Here is a 20838-nt window from a genome sequence, read left to right as displayed (position 1 = left end):
TGGAAAAGCACAGCAGTTCAGGCAGCATCCGAAGAGCTCAGATGCTACCTGAACTGCTGTGCTTTTCCAGCGCTAATCTAATCTAGAATCTGGTTTCCAGCATCTGCAGCCCTTGTTTTTATCCATGTCTCTCAATCCAAGGTTTGGGACACCACCATTGCACTACAAGAGGAATAGTTGCATTGCCATTTCATAAAATGTTACTTTCCACCTTTTGTGTAATCCACATCAGTTTCACAAAATTGGACCAAATTGAGTCAGGCGATGACATGTTAAGTCAATGTTTTTAGTCTCTTTTTAAAACTGTTTCAGATGATTACATTGTCCAATGGGATTCAAAGATCAACAGTCAATATTTTGTATCACCTTGACTCACCACACATTCCAGTAAGATCCACATCATCAAATACAATGCTGAAATGAGACCACGAATACTGGTGAACAAATCAACATGAAAGGAACATGGCCAAGTGACATCCTCCTCTTTCTACAACCGAGGACATATTAGAGGCATGCCTGCTTTTGGTGATATATCAGAACAGATGCAACAGAGATGGAGAAACGGGGAGAATGGAATGGAGTCCTTGTGAAAAGCACAGTGTGATGATCTGCAGATAGGAAATAAGAGTCAGTGGGTTTGTAATGGATATTGGTGGACAATCTATCCCTAATAGATAGGGGGTGGCATGGTGGCATGGTGGCTCAGTGGTTAGCACTGCCTCCTTACAGCACCAAGTACCCAGGTTTGATTCTACCCTCAGGCAACTATCTGTGTGGAGTCTACACATTCCCCCATGTCTGTGCACACGATCCAACGATGTGCAGGCTAGGTGGATTAGCCATGGGAAATGCAGAGTTATAGCAATAGGGCAGGGGGGTGGTTCTGGATAGAATGTTCTTCAGATGGTCAATGTGAATTGAATGGCCTGCTTCCACGCTGGAGGGGTTTTATGAGATGGTAATAAAACAGTTGGATTCATTTGTAAGATTGTACATCTCCTAATCTTCTTTATGTAACTGGCTGAGCTGCAGTTAGAATGTTGCACGTTAATTTGGGCTCCATATTATGGAATGGAGGCACAAACACAGGAGAGGGTGTAAAACACTTATAAGGTTAATACTTACCAGAATTAAGAGATTACAGTTCTTGGCAAATATTAAACAGAGAGTTTTTTTTAATTCTTAGAAAATTGGAATTAAAATTGATCTGAGAGAGATGTTAAAAATTATGAATTTAAAAATTATGAAGCCCAGGAAGGTGCATTTTTTTAAGGAAGGTGGTGGGCTAGTAAGAATATCACTGAACTTGTACCCAGAAGCCCAGGATAATGTTCTGGGGAGATATGACAAGAAGCTAGCCAATGGCAATAGTGTAACCATTATCGATTGTTGTGAAAGAAACCAGTCTGATCTACTGATGTCCTTTAAGCAAGGAATTCTGTCATCAGAGAATCATACAGTACAGAAGAGGAACCTTCAAATCTGTAGCGCCAAAAACATACTGCCTGCCAGTGCAGATGTGTTTCTACTTGTGGAGACATCCATATCTCAAGTCTACAAGTAATAGATAGTTACTGATAAATATAACAGGGAAATGGGGGAGAAAGGTCTTTACTTCAAGAATGGTTACAATCTGAACTTGCTACCATAGGAAATCGATAAGACAAAAAGCTCTGATGCTTTCAAGAAGAAACTAGAGAAGTTTGTGAGAAAAGAAGAGCACGGAAACACATGCTGAGAGGTTGAAATGGAATGGGAGAAAAGATGACAAAAGTGGAGCCGATTACTGGGCAGAATGGCCTGTGTGTGTGTTCTGTGTTTTCTATGTCATTTATTTGGAACTTGGCTACAAAGATTGTTCTGGTTTTTTTGCCAAACAAGAGATAACAATTTAAATTCTGGCATCATTGGCACTGGAAGCTTCAGTTTCCTGGAGTCTCTGCGCCTTTCCAGTGCCAGCTCTGATAAGCTCCAAGCCCCCGACATGCACTTGTCCTCTTCGAAATCCAGTCGAGTGTAAGTGGATTCCCAGATCAAAACCATTTCGTCAGGCAAAATGAAATTCTTTCTCTCTCATACTCTCAAAATCGCATCTACGCAAACGTTCTTCATTCATCAGTGTTTGCTTTCATTTGAGCTTTCAATTAGAGATTTTAAAATCCTTAACATTGTTTTCAAAATCTCCTTTAGCCTCTCCCCTCCTTATCTCTGTCATCGCCTCCAGTCACATCAGCCTTAGTGATATATGTGTTTCTCTAATTCTGGCCTCTTATACACTTACAATTTTATTTGCTGCAAAATTAGTGGCTCTTCCTTCAGCTGCCTGGGAATTTTCTCCTGAAAACAGAAAGTGATGTTAACTCTTGCTCTTCTTTTCGCATGAGTTAAGCCCAGTTTGCATTTTTTTAAGGAATGTGGTGGGCTAGTAAGAATATCACTGGACTTGTACACAGAAGCCCAGGATAATGTTCTGGGGAGATGTGACAAGAGGCTAGCCAATGGCAATAGTGTAACCATTATCAATTGTTGTGAAATAAACCAGTCTGATCTACTGATATCCTTTAAGGAAGGAATTCTCTAATCTGAGAATCATACAGTACAGAAGAGGAACCTTCAAATCTGTAGCCAAAAACGTGCCTCCTACAAAAGTACCACTTTCCCACATTAAGTCCATAGCTTTGAATGTTAATACGCTTCAGCTGTTCACCCAAAGACTAGTTAAAGGTTGTGAAGTTGTCCTTATATTTTCTGGCCTATATGTGACTCCAGACCCTTGCAATGTGATTGACCTTTAGGGAATAGCAAAAGATACTGGCCTAGCCAGCAATGCCCACATCCCATGAACAAAAAACAGCATCTGAAACCCAGTTGACTTACTGCATGATGCTGACAATTGAAGGTTCTTGTAGATCAGTACAGGAAAGAAACAGAGAAGTCATTCACTCAATTTTAAATATCTTATCCCCTTCCCAAAATCTGGTTTCTGCCAGGTATAAAGAATTAAAATTGAGGTTAGATTTGCCTTAAAAGTTGACAATTGAGAAAGTCAATTCTACCCAGGTTGCCAGTACAAAACAAATCTGTCACAATATATATTGGGTCAACAGGTGCATATCACCTATTTGTAATTGAAGTATTTACCTTTTTTGTAAAGATGGCTAATCTGTCCCTTTAAATTAGATACTGTATCTTACACGATGGATCCCAGAAGTCATGTGATTGATATTGTTGATTCACTATAGCCAAAAGCAGTCAGATTGGCTTGTTATCTTGAGAGTCAATCATAAAAGCTATCCAGGATTCAGAGTGAAGCCCCAAAGGTTCTGAAGACTCGATTGCTTTTGTAGCATTGTGGATGAGACAGGAAGGGCATGTTTCATTTGGTTGTGTTACAAGAAGCTGTAAGACCTCATTTTGAACAGAACTCCAAGAAGAACTCGACAAGGCACCATCAAAGAGAAAGGATCCTCAACACTGACATGGAAGAAGGCTGTCCAAAGTTGGTCATTTTGTCTTTGGTTTTGGTGCAAATGATACTGGGGTGTATGACAGCAGTGTTGAAAAAAATAGCAGCTGTTTTGGAAATACTGAGGGCTTTGCACAATAACAGATACCAAAGGCAACCACAATGCACCACATGCCAGTGATTACAAATGAAGATAGCAGACAATTTAAGCAGCTTCAAAAAAAAAATTGATGGCAATGTCACATTTTGTATTTGACTCAATTGTAGAACAATTGGGTATGGTGATCGACATGCTCCAGATATTCACTGAGGATTGCCAGAAGACAGGAAGTCCTGAATTAGCAATGTCACAACGTTTCCATGGTCTCCAGTCTTCAATAACATTGATTCACACAGGAACCACTATCACTGTATACGAATTTTTGGAACAAATGATAGACCTTATCTGAGAAGGCCACTGACACGAAATATAGAAAGAGACTCTCTAATTTGTAGCAATTAATCATTACCATGAAAGCTGCACTGACAGTGAGGAATTATGTCTGGTTTGTTTATTAGAAATTGAGATTAAATTACAAGAACTGTTTTAAAAATTATCATTTGGGCAAGATTAATCTAAGAGTACATTCATCAAAATATAAACATAAATCTACGGTCACATGGAAGAAGTCTGCTATTTCAAAGTGACCAAATTGAAAATGCTGACTTGAGAAATTGAGGTTTTGGTTAAGGAAAAGAAGGAAGCACATGTCAGGTATAGACAGGAGAGATCGAGTGAATCCTTAGAAGAGATAAAGGCAGTAGGAGTATGCTGAAGAGGGAGATCAGGAGGGCAAAAAGGGGACATAAGATAACTTTGGCAAATAGAGTTAAGGAAAATACAAAGGGTTTTTCTAAATACATTAAGGACAAAGGGTAACAAGGGAGAGAATAGGGCTCCTCAAAAATCAGCAAGGCAGTCTATGTGTGGAGCCGCAGGAGGTGGGAGAGATAGCAAACAAGTATTTTGCGTCAGTGTTTACTGTGGAGAAGGACATGGAAGATATAGAATGTGGGGAAATAGATGGCGAAATTTGTATTTTTGCCAAAAAGGTCCTGCTTTAGCTACAATATCCAAATACCTTTTGGCAACTGAATGGACACCGACTAGTATCAATGTTAATTCGTGACCTCATCTAGACTCACCTCAGTTCGGAGTATTGATTGTCCGCACTTACTGCATAACAACATCAATATGGCCCAAGTTAAAAAATAAATCAACTGTATGAAGTCAATATTAAAATAAGTTGCATCCATCAGGCTGGTTGGGAAAACAAACAAATAATTCAAATAGGAGGAGGGAGGAAAGTCATGCAAGTCAGCAGTGTGTGAAATTGCAACGAGAACCCATTTCCCAGTCATAAGTGGAGCCGCAGGTAGTCAGGATAGTAAAGTAGGTATGCTTGCCTTTATTGGTTAGTGCATTAAGTATTAGAGTTATGAGTCATGTTGTGGCTGTACTGGACGTTGGTTTGGCCGCTTTTGGAATACTGCATTCAATTCTGGTCTCCCTCCTACAAGAAGGATGTTTTTAAACCTGAAAGGGTTCAGAAAAGACTTACAGGGATGTTGCAAGGGTTGGAGGGTTTGAGCTACAGGGAGAGGCTGAATAGGCTGGGGCTGTTTTCCCTGGAGCGTTGGAGTCTGAGAGGTGATTTTATAGAGGTTTATAAAATCATGAGGAGCATGGATAGGGTTGGGGGAAAAGCTGGATTTCAGGTGAGAAGGGAAAGATTTAAGAGGGACCTAACTGGCAACTTTTTCACACAGAAGGTAGTGAGAGTGTGTGGAATTGGTTACCAGAGGAAGTGGTGGAGGCTGATACAATTACATTTAAAAGACATCTGGATGGGTATATGAATAGGAAGGGTGTGGAGGTATATGGGCCAAGTGCTGGCAAATGGGACTAGATTAATTTAGGATATCTGGTTGGCATGGATGAGTTGGATCGAAGGGTCTGTTTTCTTGCTGTGACTTTATGACTCCAACTGGTTTAAAGTTTACTTGAAATTAAACTCAGGCCTTAACCCAGAGGCGACGAAAGAGATTTTCTGAAAAAGGGCACGAGTGTCAATTTTGGAACAGGATTTTAAAAAGAACAATGTGATTCTTGTGCTTAATGATCTTTTCTCCTTCCCATTGTGATTCCATTCTCAGAAAGGCAATTTATTAAAAAACGTAATTAATTGAAACATACTGCAGCATAAAACCAAGGGAGTGTGTCTCACAGAACTGACTATAGCTAATTACTTACTTAGCTTGTAAAGCAAAGCAGAAAAAAGCCTGGAAAATCCCAAGTACCATCAGCATGTTTATCTCTCCATGGTCATTTTTTTTAATGAAATTGGACTTTTTTTAAAACAAAATTTTAAACAAGTTAAACAGCCCTTTGGGTTGCACTGCAAAAGGAACAAAATCGAAATCATTGGAAACTTATAAACATAGAACTGAAGCTGCACCCAGTCCCTGCAGTGCCCACCAATCTCTAAATGTCGCACATTTATTTGTTGCCCATCAATGTGGTTAGTCCTCTATCTCCCATGCTAAATTTTAGAATGGTCATGTTTATTTTACAATGCCTTCCTTGTTCCTTATCTCTGTAACCTCATCTGTATCCACAATCCTCCACAAACTCAGTGTTCCTTCAATCCTAGTTCTTGAATTCTTCCACAATTTCAGTCTCTCCCAAAAACTTTCCCCTGCTGTCCACCTTTAAACCTACCTTTTTAATTAAGCTTCCATCTTATCTCTCTTTTTTTGTGGCTCAGTGCCAAATTTGGCAACTTCCTGTAAAGGGTTCTTTATTATATTAGAGGTGCTATTTAATTGTATTGTTCTTGATACTGGTTTTGCATCTATGGAAAGGGCTCCTTCCTTAATCCTTCAGGATTTCTCCACCATGAATTCTAACCTTTCCCTCATGTTCCAATGTTTCTCCACCCTACAACCAAGCTCCTAACATAGTCCAGCCAGCCATTTATGCTTTCCTAGGGTCATTAATCAAAGGTTCTTTTCAGAAAAATATGAAATAATAACAAAGCCAGCAGCAAGGACAGTACTCAACAGCTCTGAGAAGATTAAGGACAAGAAAGAAATTCAGAGAAATTCTTATCCTCGGGACTGTGTTTGCTACAAATTCTGCAGCAGTTCATATGAAAGCAAAATATAGACAAATAACATTCTCACAAAATAAGCAATTCGCCCACCACCACAATGAAAATTGTTGAAATAACTTCTCAATCAGCTGGTGAGAGAAGGCAGAATGAAAGGGCACAATTTTGACTTTACACAAAAAATACTGGAATTCTTTTACACCCCACTTCAAAAACTAGGGGTCAGTTGAAACAAAAAATTGAAACTGAAAGATATTTGTTTACGAATGCTATCGAAGCAAATGGAGAAAAGGCAGGTTAATGAAGTTAAGGTACAGTTCACACTCGATCAATTGGAATGACAGAAAAGGCTCAAAGGATTGAGGAGCCTCCTCCTGTTCCTATTCTGTCATACGCCAACTCAAGTTCAATCTTTTAATTATGGGGCCATTTAATCAATATAAGCAATGACAAAAGGCAAAGTTGCAAAGTTTGTGCTGACATTAGTGCAATCTTTATCTGTCTGGTTAGTTTATATGCTCCGAAATGCCATACAGAATAAATCAAATGCTTCTCAAACCAATATTGGAATCAAAGTGCCATCTAATCATACAGAATACATCGAGTGGGAGGGAGATGTGCGTTCTGTAACTAGGTTTGTCTTTAGCAGCACTGACAATATCTAGTCAACTAGGCTAGCAGTTTAACTGTGAGACACGATAATTAAAGAAGGCAGATCGTATAATGATAGAGCACTGCACAAAGGATTCCTGCCATTTTAAACAGTTGTACAATACTTGTTGCAATGTTGCATGACTACACAATGCTAATTCAATCGTATGTCTCTGATGACATCAGCAAGTGTGAGGGCAAAACTCCTGCAGTTTTCAGTAAAACCCACAGAATTGGATGACCTCCTAGCATTCACTGTCAGACATTTGTTGTGATTGATAGCTTATTGTTTTGAATAAAGTAAACAGACTTTTATTTTTGCATGCGCTTAATTTAATGTAACTAGGGTAATAGTGAAATAATGAAGCAGGGAGTGTGGAGCTGCTCCTCAGGAAATCCAAAACATCAGCCAAAGCCTCTCTTGAATGCCTCCACCACATTTCCAGGCAATGCATTCTATACCCTAACTACTCACTGTGTGAGAAAAATTGCACATCATTCACCTCCAAAACTATAAAATATTCAAGCCATTTGTGGATGGCACGGTGGCACAGTGGTTAGCACTGCTGCCTCAAAGTGCCAGAGACCCGGGTTCAGTTCTCACCTCAGACAACTGTCCCCGTGTCTGCGTGGGTTTCCTTTGGGTGCTCTGGTTTCCTCCCACAGTCCAAAGATGTGCAGGTGAGGTGAATTGGCCTTGGTAAACTGCCTATAGTGCATTAGTCAGAGGGGAATGGGTCTGGGTGGATTGTTCTTTGAAGGGCCAGTGTGGACTTGTTGGGACGAAGGGCCTCTTTTCACATTGTAGGGAACCTAATATAATCTTAAATCCATTCTGCAAAAACCGAAAGAACTGTGGATGCTGTAAGTCAGAAACAAAAAAAGAAGTTGCTGGAAAAGCTCAGCAGGTCTTGCTAAGTTACTGGAAAAGCTCAGCAGATCTTGCTGCATCTGTGCAGAGAAATCAGAGTTAACGTTTTGAGTCTAGTGACCCTTCCTCAGAACTGATGGAACTAGCTACAATCAGTTCTGAGGAAGGGTCACTGGATCTGAACCACTAACTTTGGTTTCTCTTCACAGATGCTGTCAAATCTATCTTGTCTATGGTCTGTTTAAATGGTCGTAACCACAATCCCGTTTGCGGTCACACTGTCAGCAGTAATTCTAACAGCTATAAGCCATATTTGGGTATTATCTTACTTCTGTGCACCTATGAGTGAACATTTCATGGAATGTACAAACTCAACAATTGTATTAATCTAACAGAATCAGATGCTATTCAAGGAATGTGGTAGAAAATGGTCATTATGTTTGTTTTGAAAGGTAGAATTTTCCTATTTTTAGTTGAACCGTTTTGTTTGAGTGAGATTCATGGTGTTCAGTCCATCATGGGTGAAACTGACTTTTGATTGATTGATTCTTTGACTGATTGATTTACTGTTGGCACGAGTACCAAGATACAATGAAAATTGTTCTTTTGTGTGACCATACTGTACAAAATGCATGATGGTAGTGGAACAGAGTGCAGAATATAATGTTACAGCTGCAGAGAACATGCAGAGAGGGAGAGAGAAAGAAATAGACATTAACATTTGAGAGGTCTGTTCAAAAGTCTAATAACAGCAGGGTAGAACTGTTTTTGAATCTATTTGTATTCAACTTTTATACCTTCTGCCCAATGGAAGCAGGTGGAAGAGCGTATAATTGGGTGGGAGGGGTCTTTGACTAGGTTGGTTGTTTTCCCAAGAGAATACAGATGGAGTCAATAGACGGAAGTTTGGTTTGCGTTATGGACTGGGCTGTGTTCATGACTCTCTGTAGTTTCTTGCAGTCTCAGGAAGAGCAGTTGCCAAACCAAGTTGCGATGCATCCAGATAGGATATTTTCTATGATACATCTATGCAATTTGGTAAGAGTCCTTATGGACTAGCTGAATTTCCTTAGCCTCCTGAAGAATTAGAGATGTTGTTGTGCTTTCTTGAGCATAGCATTAATGAGGGTGGGCCAAGGCAGATTGTTGATGACCATCACTCCCAGGAACTGACACTCTCGACCATCTCCACCTCAGCACCGTTGATGCAGCTGGGGCATGCCCTCCGTCTTGCTTCCTGAAGTCAATGGCCAGCTCTTTCATTTTGCTGACATTAATGGATAGATTATTGTCTTTACAACATGCTGTTAAGTACTCAATCTCTTTCCTGTACTCTGTCTCTTCATGCAATCTTTTGTCACACAATCTTACACTCGTCACCTCAAAACTGATACAACGATCTCTTAGGCAAGCTCCCGGGGGTGATCACACAGCTGGGGGTGGGGAAGGGTGGGGGAAGCGCGTGCTACTTCTACACTGTGCAGCGTTCACATGGCTAGCTTCACATTTAAAGCCCAGCTGCACAGCCCCACACTGTAAGCCCAGAACTACCCCTCAGAGCCTCAACATTCAACCTCTCACCCTGACAGAAGGAAAACTCATTTCTTGCTTTGCAGACAGCAACCTGAAGATCTTGGCGACATGGGCAGCCCTTTTCCCAATCATCTGCCACACCAGGCCATGCATGCATCCAAACACACTTCATTTGGGAGGGCGCTTGTGACAGTGGGAAGAGTCAAGGGGATGGATATGTCACCATGCAGTACCAATGTAACACCTACAGTATGTGCCAACAACCTTTTCAGCAGACATGGGCTTCAACTGGATGAGGAGATGGTGGGGTAGGGGTAATATCACTGGCCTATAATCTAGAACATCAGTTTAACATTCTGGGGATGTGGATTCAAACCCCACGTATGGCAGAGGATGAAACTTGATTTAAATAAATTAAATGCTAGCCTAATGGTGACCATGTAACTACTGTCAATTGTTATTAAAAAGAAGTTGGCTTATTGATGTTCTTTGCAGAAGGAAATCTGCCATCTTGGTACTCTGGCCTACATATGACGATAGACCAACAGCAAAATGGTTGACTCTCAACAGCTCTCTGGGTAGTTAGGTATGGGCAATAAATGGTCAGCAAAGCCCAGATTCTATGAATTAATTAAAAAGATGTAAATACCTGGAAGTCAGAAGCAAGCAGTCCTTAGTGAGGGGAATTGGGACGACAGTCAGTCAAAAGACTTGCCCTATTCAAATCTAAGAGGTTGGTCGCAGTCAATCAGGTACTTGGTCCCACTGGAGTCTACGTCCTTACAGTCCTGGGACCGGGAACTGTTCTGAGAACAGGCACAATGTTGTGGTGAGTCTGGTCATGTACTGATGACAGCTGGTATGGATGGAAGGTCGAGGAAGATGGTCATCACAGAGCGTGCAGGTGCATTATGATGAAGGAGCTGTTGTATTTGAAAAGCTGTAGCCTCCAGGTTCATGCGTGATGCAGTTTGGAATTTCTTACCTTCTACATTCTCAGCAAAGGAGAGAAGAATTAAAATTGGCATAAAAATAACAACAGCTGGGAATAAATGGGTCACGGTTCTGTGGCAAGAATGTCAAGGCACCATTTAAGAAAACTGAATTTTTTATGTCATTGTATTGCTTATATTTTTCAATCTTTTCATTACATGATGCCAGGGAATGGGAGATACTTCCCTCTGTGTTACGTGTCTCAGCCATGTAACATATCCAGTAACCCTCATTCCTGATGAACAGCTTATGCCTAAAATGTCGATTCTCCTGCTCGTCAGATGCTGCCTGACTTGCTGTGCTTTTCTAGCACCACACTCTCGACTCTGATTGCCAGCTTCTGCAGTCCTCACTTTCTCCCATATCCATGTTTCTTACAGTTCCATTGGCTGGGTGGCTGGTTTGCAAATCAAAATGACACCAGCAGCATTGGCTCAGATCCTGCACCAGTTGGGTTACCATGAAGGTCCTGCCTTCTCAACCACCTCCCTTGCCTGAAGCATGGCAACCCTCAGGTTAAATCACCACCAATTGTCTCTCCGTAATGAGAAGACCAGGTGGCTTTACCCTTTCACCTTTACCTTACAAAACTGAGTGTGCTTCAGGACATAACTGGTTGTAAATGCTTTGAGATGTCCAACAACACGTTATATCTTGAACATTTAAGTAAATGTTCATAGCAGAGAATACCCATTAAACATTTCTAATGCTAAAAAGTCTTGAGGATGGCTGGTATGGGATGGCAATAGTTTATCTTATGGAGGCTGGCATGAAATTAAGGTAGACTGAGCAGAGAAAGATTTTAAACTTGCTTAACAGAATCAGTAAATACAGCAACTGCAGAAAGCTCCCTTTCTCTGTTTCTCCTCCTTAGAGAAGTAGAATGAAAATTACAAAAACAGTAATTTCCAAATGCTGTCTTTTTAATGCCTCCCACTGAGTAAAATTGATATGGAAAAATCAATACACATTAGAGTTAGCTTTTAAGAAAAGTGACATTGTATTTTCCTTAGCTGACAGTTCCAGTTCATGGCATTACTGGAGACGTACTTTGACCTCAGCATAATGTCATGATTTTCTCAGGCGAGCGTTTGCTGTTGGAGAAGGTGGGGGAGGAGGTGGATTGGGGGGTGGGGGGGGGGGGGTGGGAGGGGGGGGGAGGGAGTTGTGGAGAGGGAATGGAGAGGCAGGAGGTTGCGTACAGCAAAGGCTGTATGAAGCTCTGTCAATGCTTTTCAATGCCAGACTGCAAACTACGATCTCTTCATCTCCCTCTGAGAGTCACAGAGAAAATACACATGGAGATTTTGGTGCAGGACAAACCATTATTCTCACTTCAGAACATCAGGCCAAGGACAGCGGAGAAGGTAAAACATATTGTTACAATGATGCATTCCAAAAATGTCCTTGATTCCTGTCTTCAAAGAACTTTAATGGGTGAATGTAAATTGACAAACTGTATTTTCAAACGAGAAATCTTTGGTTCACTTGAATTCCTGTTATGCCGATTGTATAAGTTTTGTACCCCACTGTGAACTATATTTCTCTCAAGGATGGATTTCAAACTAGAAACATGCACATATTTACCTTTCTTGGTAAGTCAATTGAAAACGTTGATACTGTTAAGGTGGAAGATATGGGGAGGGTACATGGGAGGGCATTGCAAACTGATCTGAAACATTCTTGCTTGAGTAATGAGGCTGTCAGAATTAACCTGAGGATTTAAAGGATGACATTCTATAAGAATTTGTAATCATTTGACATTTGTCACAGGGTCAGATAATATGTTGTAGTATCCTGTGGCGCCCCGTGAGAAAGTGTCCTGTTACAGTATCTCAAGGAAAACATGACCTTGTATTTTGATAGCATTGAGAACATCTTAAAATGGATGGATTCCAATTAAAATAAAGTCTAGTCACTGTTGTTCTGTGGTAAAGCACACACTGACAAATGAAAAGCACAATCTCACAGACAGCAATCAGATAAATGACTGCTTAATCGGCTGTGGCTGTATTTGAAGAAAGAATATTGGCAAAGACATGAGGAAACCACTTTGTCTTTGTCAAAGCATTTCATGTGTTGTTTTTTTATATCCACCTTAACCAACAGAAGTTGCAAGTGGGACTTCATTTGTTGAATATCTCATCTATAAAACAGCAGCTCTGACAGTGCAGCACTCCCCCAACATGGTGAGGGACCTATATTAAATGTTTAGATTCCTGATTGGGAGTTGAACCTGAAATCAGTTGGACTGAGTTAGTAAAGCTACAAACCAGGAGAAAATGAGGACTGCAGATGCTGGAGATCAGAGTCGAAAGGTGTGGCACTGGAAAATCACAGCAGGTCAGGCAGCATCTGAGGAGCAGGAGAATCAACATTTGAGCATAAGCCCTTCAGGTCAGGCAGCATAAGAGGAGCAGAAGAATCGACGCTTCGGGTTTGGGCTTATAACTGAAATGTCGATTCTCCTGCTCCGTTGGTGCTGCCTGACCTGCTGTGCTTTTCCAGCTCCACTTTTCTCGACAAAGCTGCAAACCAGGAGATTTCAGTTCTAAGTACATTCGCTGCTGAAATGGGAAATTGGATTCACAGTGGCTTTGAAAAGGCTCAGTGACCGTGGGGGAATGTTAGTAAGCTGTCAATTTTTGAGTGGGAGAATGAGAAACTATATTATCCTTCTCAGGAGGGAAATAAACTGCGATGGCAAATTATCTCTGCTTACCTCCAACTGGCTGGTAAAAGGACAACACGAGCTAATGTAATATAAGAAACGAGCAGTGGACTTACTGTAAAAGAGTCAGTTAGCTCAGTTGGTTGGTTTGCATTGCAGAGTGATACCAACAACATGGATTCAATTCCTGCACCAGGTTGGGTCACTCTGAAGGATGTTCTTTCTCAATCTCGCCCCTTGCCTGAGATGTGGTGACGGTCAGATTAACCTCACCACCAGTCATCTCTCTCTAATGGGGGAACTATAATTGTATAGGGAGAAAATCATTTAAAACAGGCACCTTGAATTCCTCATACTGTTATGCCAACATTAAACCATTTAATACTGTCTAATTGGGGAGAAAATGGGAAAATAGGGTTGAAAATCCTATCAGTGGTAATCAAATGGAAGTGCAGACCCAATGGGTGGAATGGTCTAATTTCTGCTCCTGTGTCTTATGATCTAAAATAATTGTGTACCATCTCTGCTAAAAGAGGTTGGGTAAGAGTTTCAGATGGGCACATTTGTACAATGGTGTACTAAAGTGTAATTTGAAGGAAATCAGATTGTGAAAATGCCTCAGGTTGTCTTGTTTCTTTAGATAGTTTCCTGGTACCCAAGGCAGCTGATGCCTGTCATGTGTTAAAGTTTGTCAAGTTACTTGCAGAGTTTGAACTATTCACTGTTCCCAGGTGAAAATGAGTACTTCAGACGCTGGAGATTAGAGTCAAAAGTGTAGTGGTGGAAAAGCCCAGCAGATCAGGCAGCAACCAAGGAGCAGGAAAGTGACGTTTTGGGCAAAAGCCCTGAAATGTCAATTTTCCTGCTCCTCGGATGCTGCCTAACCTGCTGTACTTTTCCAGCACCACATTCTTGACTATCCTCTGTTCCCAATCCATCACCAAGGAGACAATACATATCCTTCAAATGAGCCATGCCATGTCACACCATCAAGAATCTTCATCTCTGACATGATCTTTCTGACACACTTTCAACAGCCATTGTGAGCAGAATGATTTCTTTATAGTCACCAGCTGCATGCTCAGAAACCTTATGTTCCAGTAAGTGAACTCTCTCTTACTCTGCACTGTCAGACATTGACATGAGCTTCTGTTCACTGCAGATTACCCTTTGTTGGGGATTCATTGCCTGATATTGCTGTAACGTGGATCCATTTAGATTTTGTTTTACCATGTCAGTTGGCTTTAAAATGATTGGTTGCACCCCTCAATCATAGAATCTATGATGTAACACAGGCACTATCCTGGTTCAACCTCCTTTGCACTCTGTGTGGTACAATCACATCCTTCCAATAGCAAGACAACCAGAACTGGAGATCATACTTCAGCTGTGGCCCTAGCTAACTTTATACAATTCCATTAATACTTCCCTGTTCTCATATTCAATGCTTCAATTAATTGGAATTAGGTTTTATTGCCAATTGTACTCAGGTATAGGGGTACAGGAGTACAGTGAAAAATGTACAATGAGCACGGTGGCTCAGTGGTTAGCACTGCTGCCTCACAGCGCCAGAAACCCGGGTTCATTTCTCGCTTCAGGCAACAGTCTGTGTGGAGTTTGCACATTCTCCCCGTGTCTGCGTGGGTTTCCTCCGGGAGTTCCGGTTTCCTTCCACAGTCCAAAAATGTGCAGGTTAGGTGAATTGGCCATGCTAAATTGCCCCGTAGTGTTAAGTGCATTATTCAGAGGGAAATGGGTTTGGGTGGGTTGCTCTTCAAAGGGCCAGTGTAGACTTGTTGGGCTGAAGGGCCTGTTTCCACACTGGAGGGAATCTAATCTAATCTCATCATCATTCACACAAGCCATCTTAGATATAAAACTATCTAGGTATGAAATCTGAGGTACAAAATACAAAAATAAGGAAATGTAGCTAAAAGTTCAATCTCCTCTGTGCTGAGCTCGATCTCCTTTATGTTGGGCTCGATCTCCTCTGTGCTGAGCTCAGTCTCCTCTGTGCTGAGCTCGACTTCCTCTGTGCTGGGCTCAATCTCCTCTGTGCTGGGCACGATCTCCTCTGTGCTGAGCTCGATCTCCTCTGTGCTGGGCTCGATCTCCTCTGTGCTGAGCCCGATCTCCTCTGTGCTGGGCTCGATCTCCTCTGTGCTAAGCTCGATCTCCTCTGTGCTGGGCTCGATCTCCTCTGTGCTGAGCTCAGTCTCCTCTGTACTGAGCCCAATCTCCTCTGTGCTGGGCTCGATCTCCTCTGTGCTGGGCTCGATCTCCTCTGTGCTGGGCACGATCTCCTCTGTGCTGAGCTCGATCTCCTCTGTGCTGGGCTCGATCTCCTCTGTGCTGAGCCCGATCTCCTCTGTGCTGGGCACGATCTCCTCTGTGCTAAGCTCGATCTCCTCTGTGCTGGGCTCGATCTCCTCTGTGCTGGGCTCGATCTCCTCTGTGCTGGGCTCGATCTCCTCTGTGCTGAGCTCAGTCTCCTCTGTGCTGAGCTCGATCTCCTCTGTGCTGAGCTCGATCTCCTCTGTGCTGAGCTCGATCTCCTCTGTGCTGGGCACGATCTCCTCTGTGCTGAGCTCGATCTCCTCTGTGCTGAGCTCGATCTCCTCTGTGCTGGGCTGATCTCCTCTGTGCTGGGCTCGATCTCCTCTGTCCTGAGCTCGATCTCCTCTGTACTGAGCTCGATCTCCTCTGTGCTGAGCCCGATCTCCTCTGTGCTGGGCACGATCTCCTCTGTGCTGAGCTCGATCTCCTCTGTGCTGAGCTCGATCTCCTCTGTACTGAGCTCAATCTCCTCTGTCCTGAGCTCGATCTCCTCTGTACTGAGCTCGATCTCCTCTGTGCTGAGCTCGATCTCCTCTGTGCTGGGCACGATCTCCTCTGTGCTGGGCTCGATCTCCTCTGTGCTGGGCTTGATCTCCTCTGTGCAGAGCCCGATCTCCTCTGTGCTGAGCCCGATCTCCTCTGTACTGAGCTCGATCTCCTCTGTCCTGAGCTCGATCTCCTCTGTACTGAGCTCGATCTCCTCTGTGCTGGGCACGATCTCCTCTGTGCTGGGCACGATCTCCTCTGTGCTGGGCTCGATCTCCTCTGTGCTGGGCTCGATCTCCTCTGTGCTGGGCTCAATCTCCTCTGTACTGAGCTCGATCTCCTCTGTTCTGGGCTCGATCTCCTCTGTGCTGAGCTCGATCTCCTCTGTGCTGAGCCCGATCTCCTCTGTTCTGGGCTCGATCTCCTCTGTGCTGAGTTCAGTCTCCTCTGTGCTGAGCTCGATCTCCTCTGTGCTGAGCCCGATCTCCTCTGTGCTGGGCACAATCTCCTCTGTGCTGGGCTCGATCTCCTCTGTGCTGAGCTCAATCTCCTCTGTACTGAGCTCGATCTCCTCTGTTCTGGGCTCGATCTCCTCTGTGCTGAGCTCGATCTTCTCTGTGCTGAGCTCGATCTCCTCTGTGCTGAGCTCGATCTCCTCTGTGCTGAGCCCGATCTCCTCTGTGCTGGGCACAATCTCCTCTGTACTGAGCTCGATCTCCTCTGTTCTGGGCTCGATCTCCTCTGTTCTGGGCTCGATCTCCTCTGTGCTGAGCTCGATCTCCTCTGTGCTGGGCACAATCTCCTCTGTGCTGGGCACGATCTCCTCTGTGCTGAGCTCGATCTCCTCTGTGCTGGGCACAATCTCCTCTGTGCTGGGCTCGATCTCCTCTGTGCTGAGCTCGATCTCCTCTGTGCTGGGCACAATCTCCTCTGTGCTGGGCACGATCTCCTCTGTGCTGAGCTCGATCTCCTCTGTGCTGGGCACAATCTCCTCTGTGCTGGGCTCGATCTCCTCTGTGCTGAGCTCGATCTCCTCTGTGCTGGGCTCGATCTCCTCTGTGCTGAGCTCGATCTCCTCTGTGCTGAGCTCGATCTCCTCTGTGCTGGGCTCGATCTCCTCTGTGCTGAGCTCGATCTTCTCTGTGCTGGGCACAATCTCCTCTGTGCTGGGCTCGATCTCCTCTGTGCTGAGCTCGATCTCCTCTGTGCTGAGCTCGATCTCCTCTGTGCTGGGCTCGATCTCCTCTGTGCTGAGCTCGATCTCCTCTGTGCTGAGCTCGATCTCCTCTGTGCTGAGCTCAATCTCCTCTGAACTGAGCTTGAATTCCTCTGCATTAGGCTTGATATCCCCAGTGATCGGTGCTGCTGCAGTTACCGGATAATCATTGGTTGCTTGTTATCGCCATTGCCACAGATGCTGGGGGACCTGTATTGCTTCCACACTGAGCTCAATCTGCTCCCTGCGATGATGTGGAGGTGCTAGTGTTGAACTGGGTTGGACAAGGTCAAAAATCACAAGGCACTAAGTTTTGGCTCAACAAGGTTGTTTGAAACCACTAGCTTTCAGAGCCTGGTTTCTTCTTCAGGTGTTAGTGAGAGAGGGAGATCACAGATACAGAATTTATAAGTAAAAAATCAAAGGGTCACACAACCTAGATTCAATCTCGCCCATGTTGAGCTCACTCTTTCATTATCCTCATCCTTATTTGGTGAATTGGTATGTGCTCTCAAGTGGTTGTAAAAAAAACCAGGGCAGTGAGGAGAGTTCTCACCAGTCTCCCGGGTTAGTCTTTATCGCTCAGTGAAGATTATTTTTAAAAATTAGGTGACTACTACCACATTACATTTGTGGAGACTTGCTGTGTGCAAATCTGCTGGGACACTTCTTAATACAATAGTGACCACACTTAAAAAAGGAAAAAACAGAAGTTGCTGTTAAAGCTCAGCAGGTCTGGTAACACCCGTGCAGAGAAATCAGAGTTAACGTTTTGAATTGAGTGACCCTGTGGAAGTGACATTCGATCGGAAACATTAACTCTGATTTCTCTCCACAGATGCTGCCAGACCTGCTGAGCTTTTTGAGCAATTTCTGTTTTTGTTCCTGATTTACAGTATCCACAGTTCTTTAGGTTTTTACACTTCAGAAAGTACTTAACTGACTGCAGATGAAGAGCTTATGCCTGAAACATCGATTCTCCTGCTCCTTGGATGCTGCATAATCTGCTGTGCTTTTTCAGCACCACCCTTTTCGACCCTGCAAAGGACTTTAGACTATGTTGACATTAGAGAGGTGCTAAATAAATGTAAATCTTTCAATGTAAAATCTTGCATACTGTAGAATTTGACTATCTTGTGATAATTTTATGAGTTGATTGGCTGTTTTGTTTGCAGTTCAATTATGTAATGTTGATTATGTTAAGAATTGAATGGGTTTAAAGATGATCATTTCTGACTGGTCTCTGTTTATCTGTAAATTATCTTCCAAGCACTTGGCGACGAACCAGTCATGCTCTTGGCGAGATGCAAATCAATGCAATTAGAGAGCTGCTGAAAGCACATGCCACTAATTTGGTGCTTTTATCCACTGAGTTTAAGCCAGGTTTCTGCTTGAGATTTTCTGTGGGTCAACAGTTGGTTGAGCGTTTCACAATTCAAATTGAGAACAGTACTGTTCAGCTGTATTCACTCCCTGGTGCATAAATTGGCCTTACAGAGCAGCAAGGGTGCTGTTAAAAATCTCAAATATGTGTTAAGTTAGCTGCCCGCTGAAGGTAAGTTGAATGGGACTAAGCCACTAAAATCCGGCAGGATTCAGTCTCCTTTTAAAGCCAGTTAAGACTAGAAAGCAGAACTAAAAGTGGAGGGGATGGATTCAATTACATAGAGTTGTGGAAAGCGAGAGAGAGAGAGTCATTGAGTCATAGAGCACAGAAGAGACTCTTCAGCCCTCAAGTCTGTGGCAACCTTTCTACACTAATGCCACATTTCAGCACTTGGACCATAGCCTTGGATGTTGTCACATGTGCTGATCCACATACTTTTAAAAGTTGAAAGTTTTCTGCCTCAACTACCCTCCCAGCAGTGGACACCAGACCCCCCCCAACACCCTCAAATCCCTGACACCTTGCACCCTTCATCATAAAATGATGCCCCTTATTGTCGACAAATTATCTGTAACTAAATACAAAACAGACTTGGCGCAAATCAGTGGCGTTTTGAAGTTCCTCATTGGAGCTTCAATCCAGTTGCAACAAAAAAGGCATTATCTAAACATGATAGGAAAAGATTTACATTTTCAGTAAAACTGTGAGGGTATCCTGAAACATAACAGACCCTCATTAAATTTTGGCAGAAGGACCTTCGACATTTTTCTCACTGAGCTTTACTGCATCCCTCAGCACATAATCCTGGAATTTGGAATGTGCCAGTCTGCAACACTCGGTTGAGGTCAGGTCTTTGCCCTGGAAGACCAGCAAGTCTCAGGCAGAGCACAGAACATCTTTCACCAAGGTGATGGTGCTCCAGGCACAGTCAATGTTTGCCTCGGTGTGCTCCTGGGAAATCAGGCTGTTAAGGAGAGTCCGACACCACAGTGTTGCTGGGAACAAACTCAACAAAATACATCTCTCTCCAGATCTTCTGTACAAAGGCACATTCCAGAAGGAGATGTGAGACAGCCATGTTGAGGGAAGTGTGTGGTGGGGCAGACAGACCGGCTGTGCATGGAGGATCTGATGGATATTGATCCTTCAATTAAGGGGTGCACCTGTTTCCTATTCACCCTGTCCATGCCCCTCACAGTCTTACAAATTTCAATCAGGACCTCCTCACAGGCAAAGAGATTTCTGGGAACCTTAAATTGGGGGACCTGACTGCTTTCTCGTGTGATCATAAAAATGCTTCTCTTCTGAGGAACAGCAGGAGTGTTCTCCTGGATGTCATGGCCAACAATTAACAGTCCCCTCCCAAACTGACATCACTAAACGTCAAATCATTTTGTGGCTGTGGAATTACAGTGGAAGGGAATTTCCTGTGTGCAAGTTGACATGTTTCCTATATTATGGATTAGTGGTGCTGGAAGAGCACAGCAGTTCAGGCAGCATCCGAGGAGCAGTAAAATCGACGTTTCGGGCAAAAGCCCTTCATCAGGAATCGATGACTACCGTATTCCACTAACTGTTGAAGCACTTTGTAACATCCTAAAGTCCCAAATGGGGTGATATACAAATGAAAGGCTTTCTGCCTTTAATCAGCACTGTCCAGGCCACTTCACAAAGACTGACTATTTTACTGTGGCTGCAAGCAACAGTCTGTGATTGTAGTGTATCTGGAAGCCAGCATGATTCAGCTGACCTAAAGAGGAAATGCAGATGGAGATTGTTCTTGTGCACCTGAATAAACTGCCAGGTGCCACCTATGTGATAGTTTGGTGCATTTTGTTAGCTTTGTTCAAAGGTAGGCTTTCTGTAACTGACTGCAATGCTGCACAATATCTTTTTTTAAATTAGAAAACTATTGGCAAAGTTCACTGATGTTTATTATAAAGATGTATCAGCACGAAGAAGTCAGTACTACTAAACCTTGAGCTAACAGGGAATATTCAGACTCACTGGGAGCTTTCACTCACAAACAGAATCATTTTTACGTCTCTGTGTCTCAGTGGCTTATCAGCCAAAAG

The 20838-nt window shown here is 43.1% G+C and overlaps 1 protein-coding gene across 5 annotated transcripts in view; it reads left to right on the top strand.

Annotated features, from left to right (window-relative positions):
- LOC140494201 (D(2) dopamine receptor A-like) overlaps positions 1-20838 on the top strand; it is a 124275-nt gene that overhangs the window by 33760 nt on the left and 69677 nt on the right. For 3 of the 5 annotated variants that reach the window (XM_072593357.1, XM_072593356.1, XM_072593360.1), the window contains exon 1: positions 11887-12033. The exons of the other annotated variants lie outside the window; for them this stretch is intronic. In XM_072593357.1, coding sequence (XP_072449458.1) covers positions 11905-12033 — 129 coding nt within the window. In that variant the 5' untranslated portion in view covers positions 11887-11904. Of the gene's footprint in view, positions 1-11886; positions 12034-20838 lie in introns of those variants that run through there. 5 annotated transcript variants of the gene reach the window in all.

Source organism: Chiloscyllium punctatum, chromosome 23 (assembly GCF_047496795.1).
Source record: "Chiloscyllium punctatum isolate Juve2018m chromosome 23, sChiPun1.3, whole genome shotgun sequence".
NCBI lineage: Eukaryota > Metazoa > Chordata > Chondrichthyes > Orectolobiformes > Hemiscylliidae > Chiloscyllium > Chiloscyllium punctatum.
This window is presented reverse-complemented; position numbering and strand designations above follow the sequence as displayed.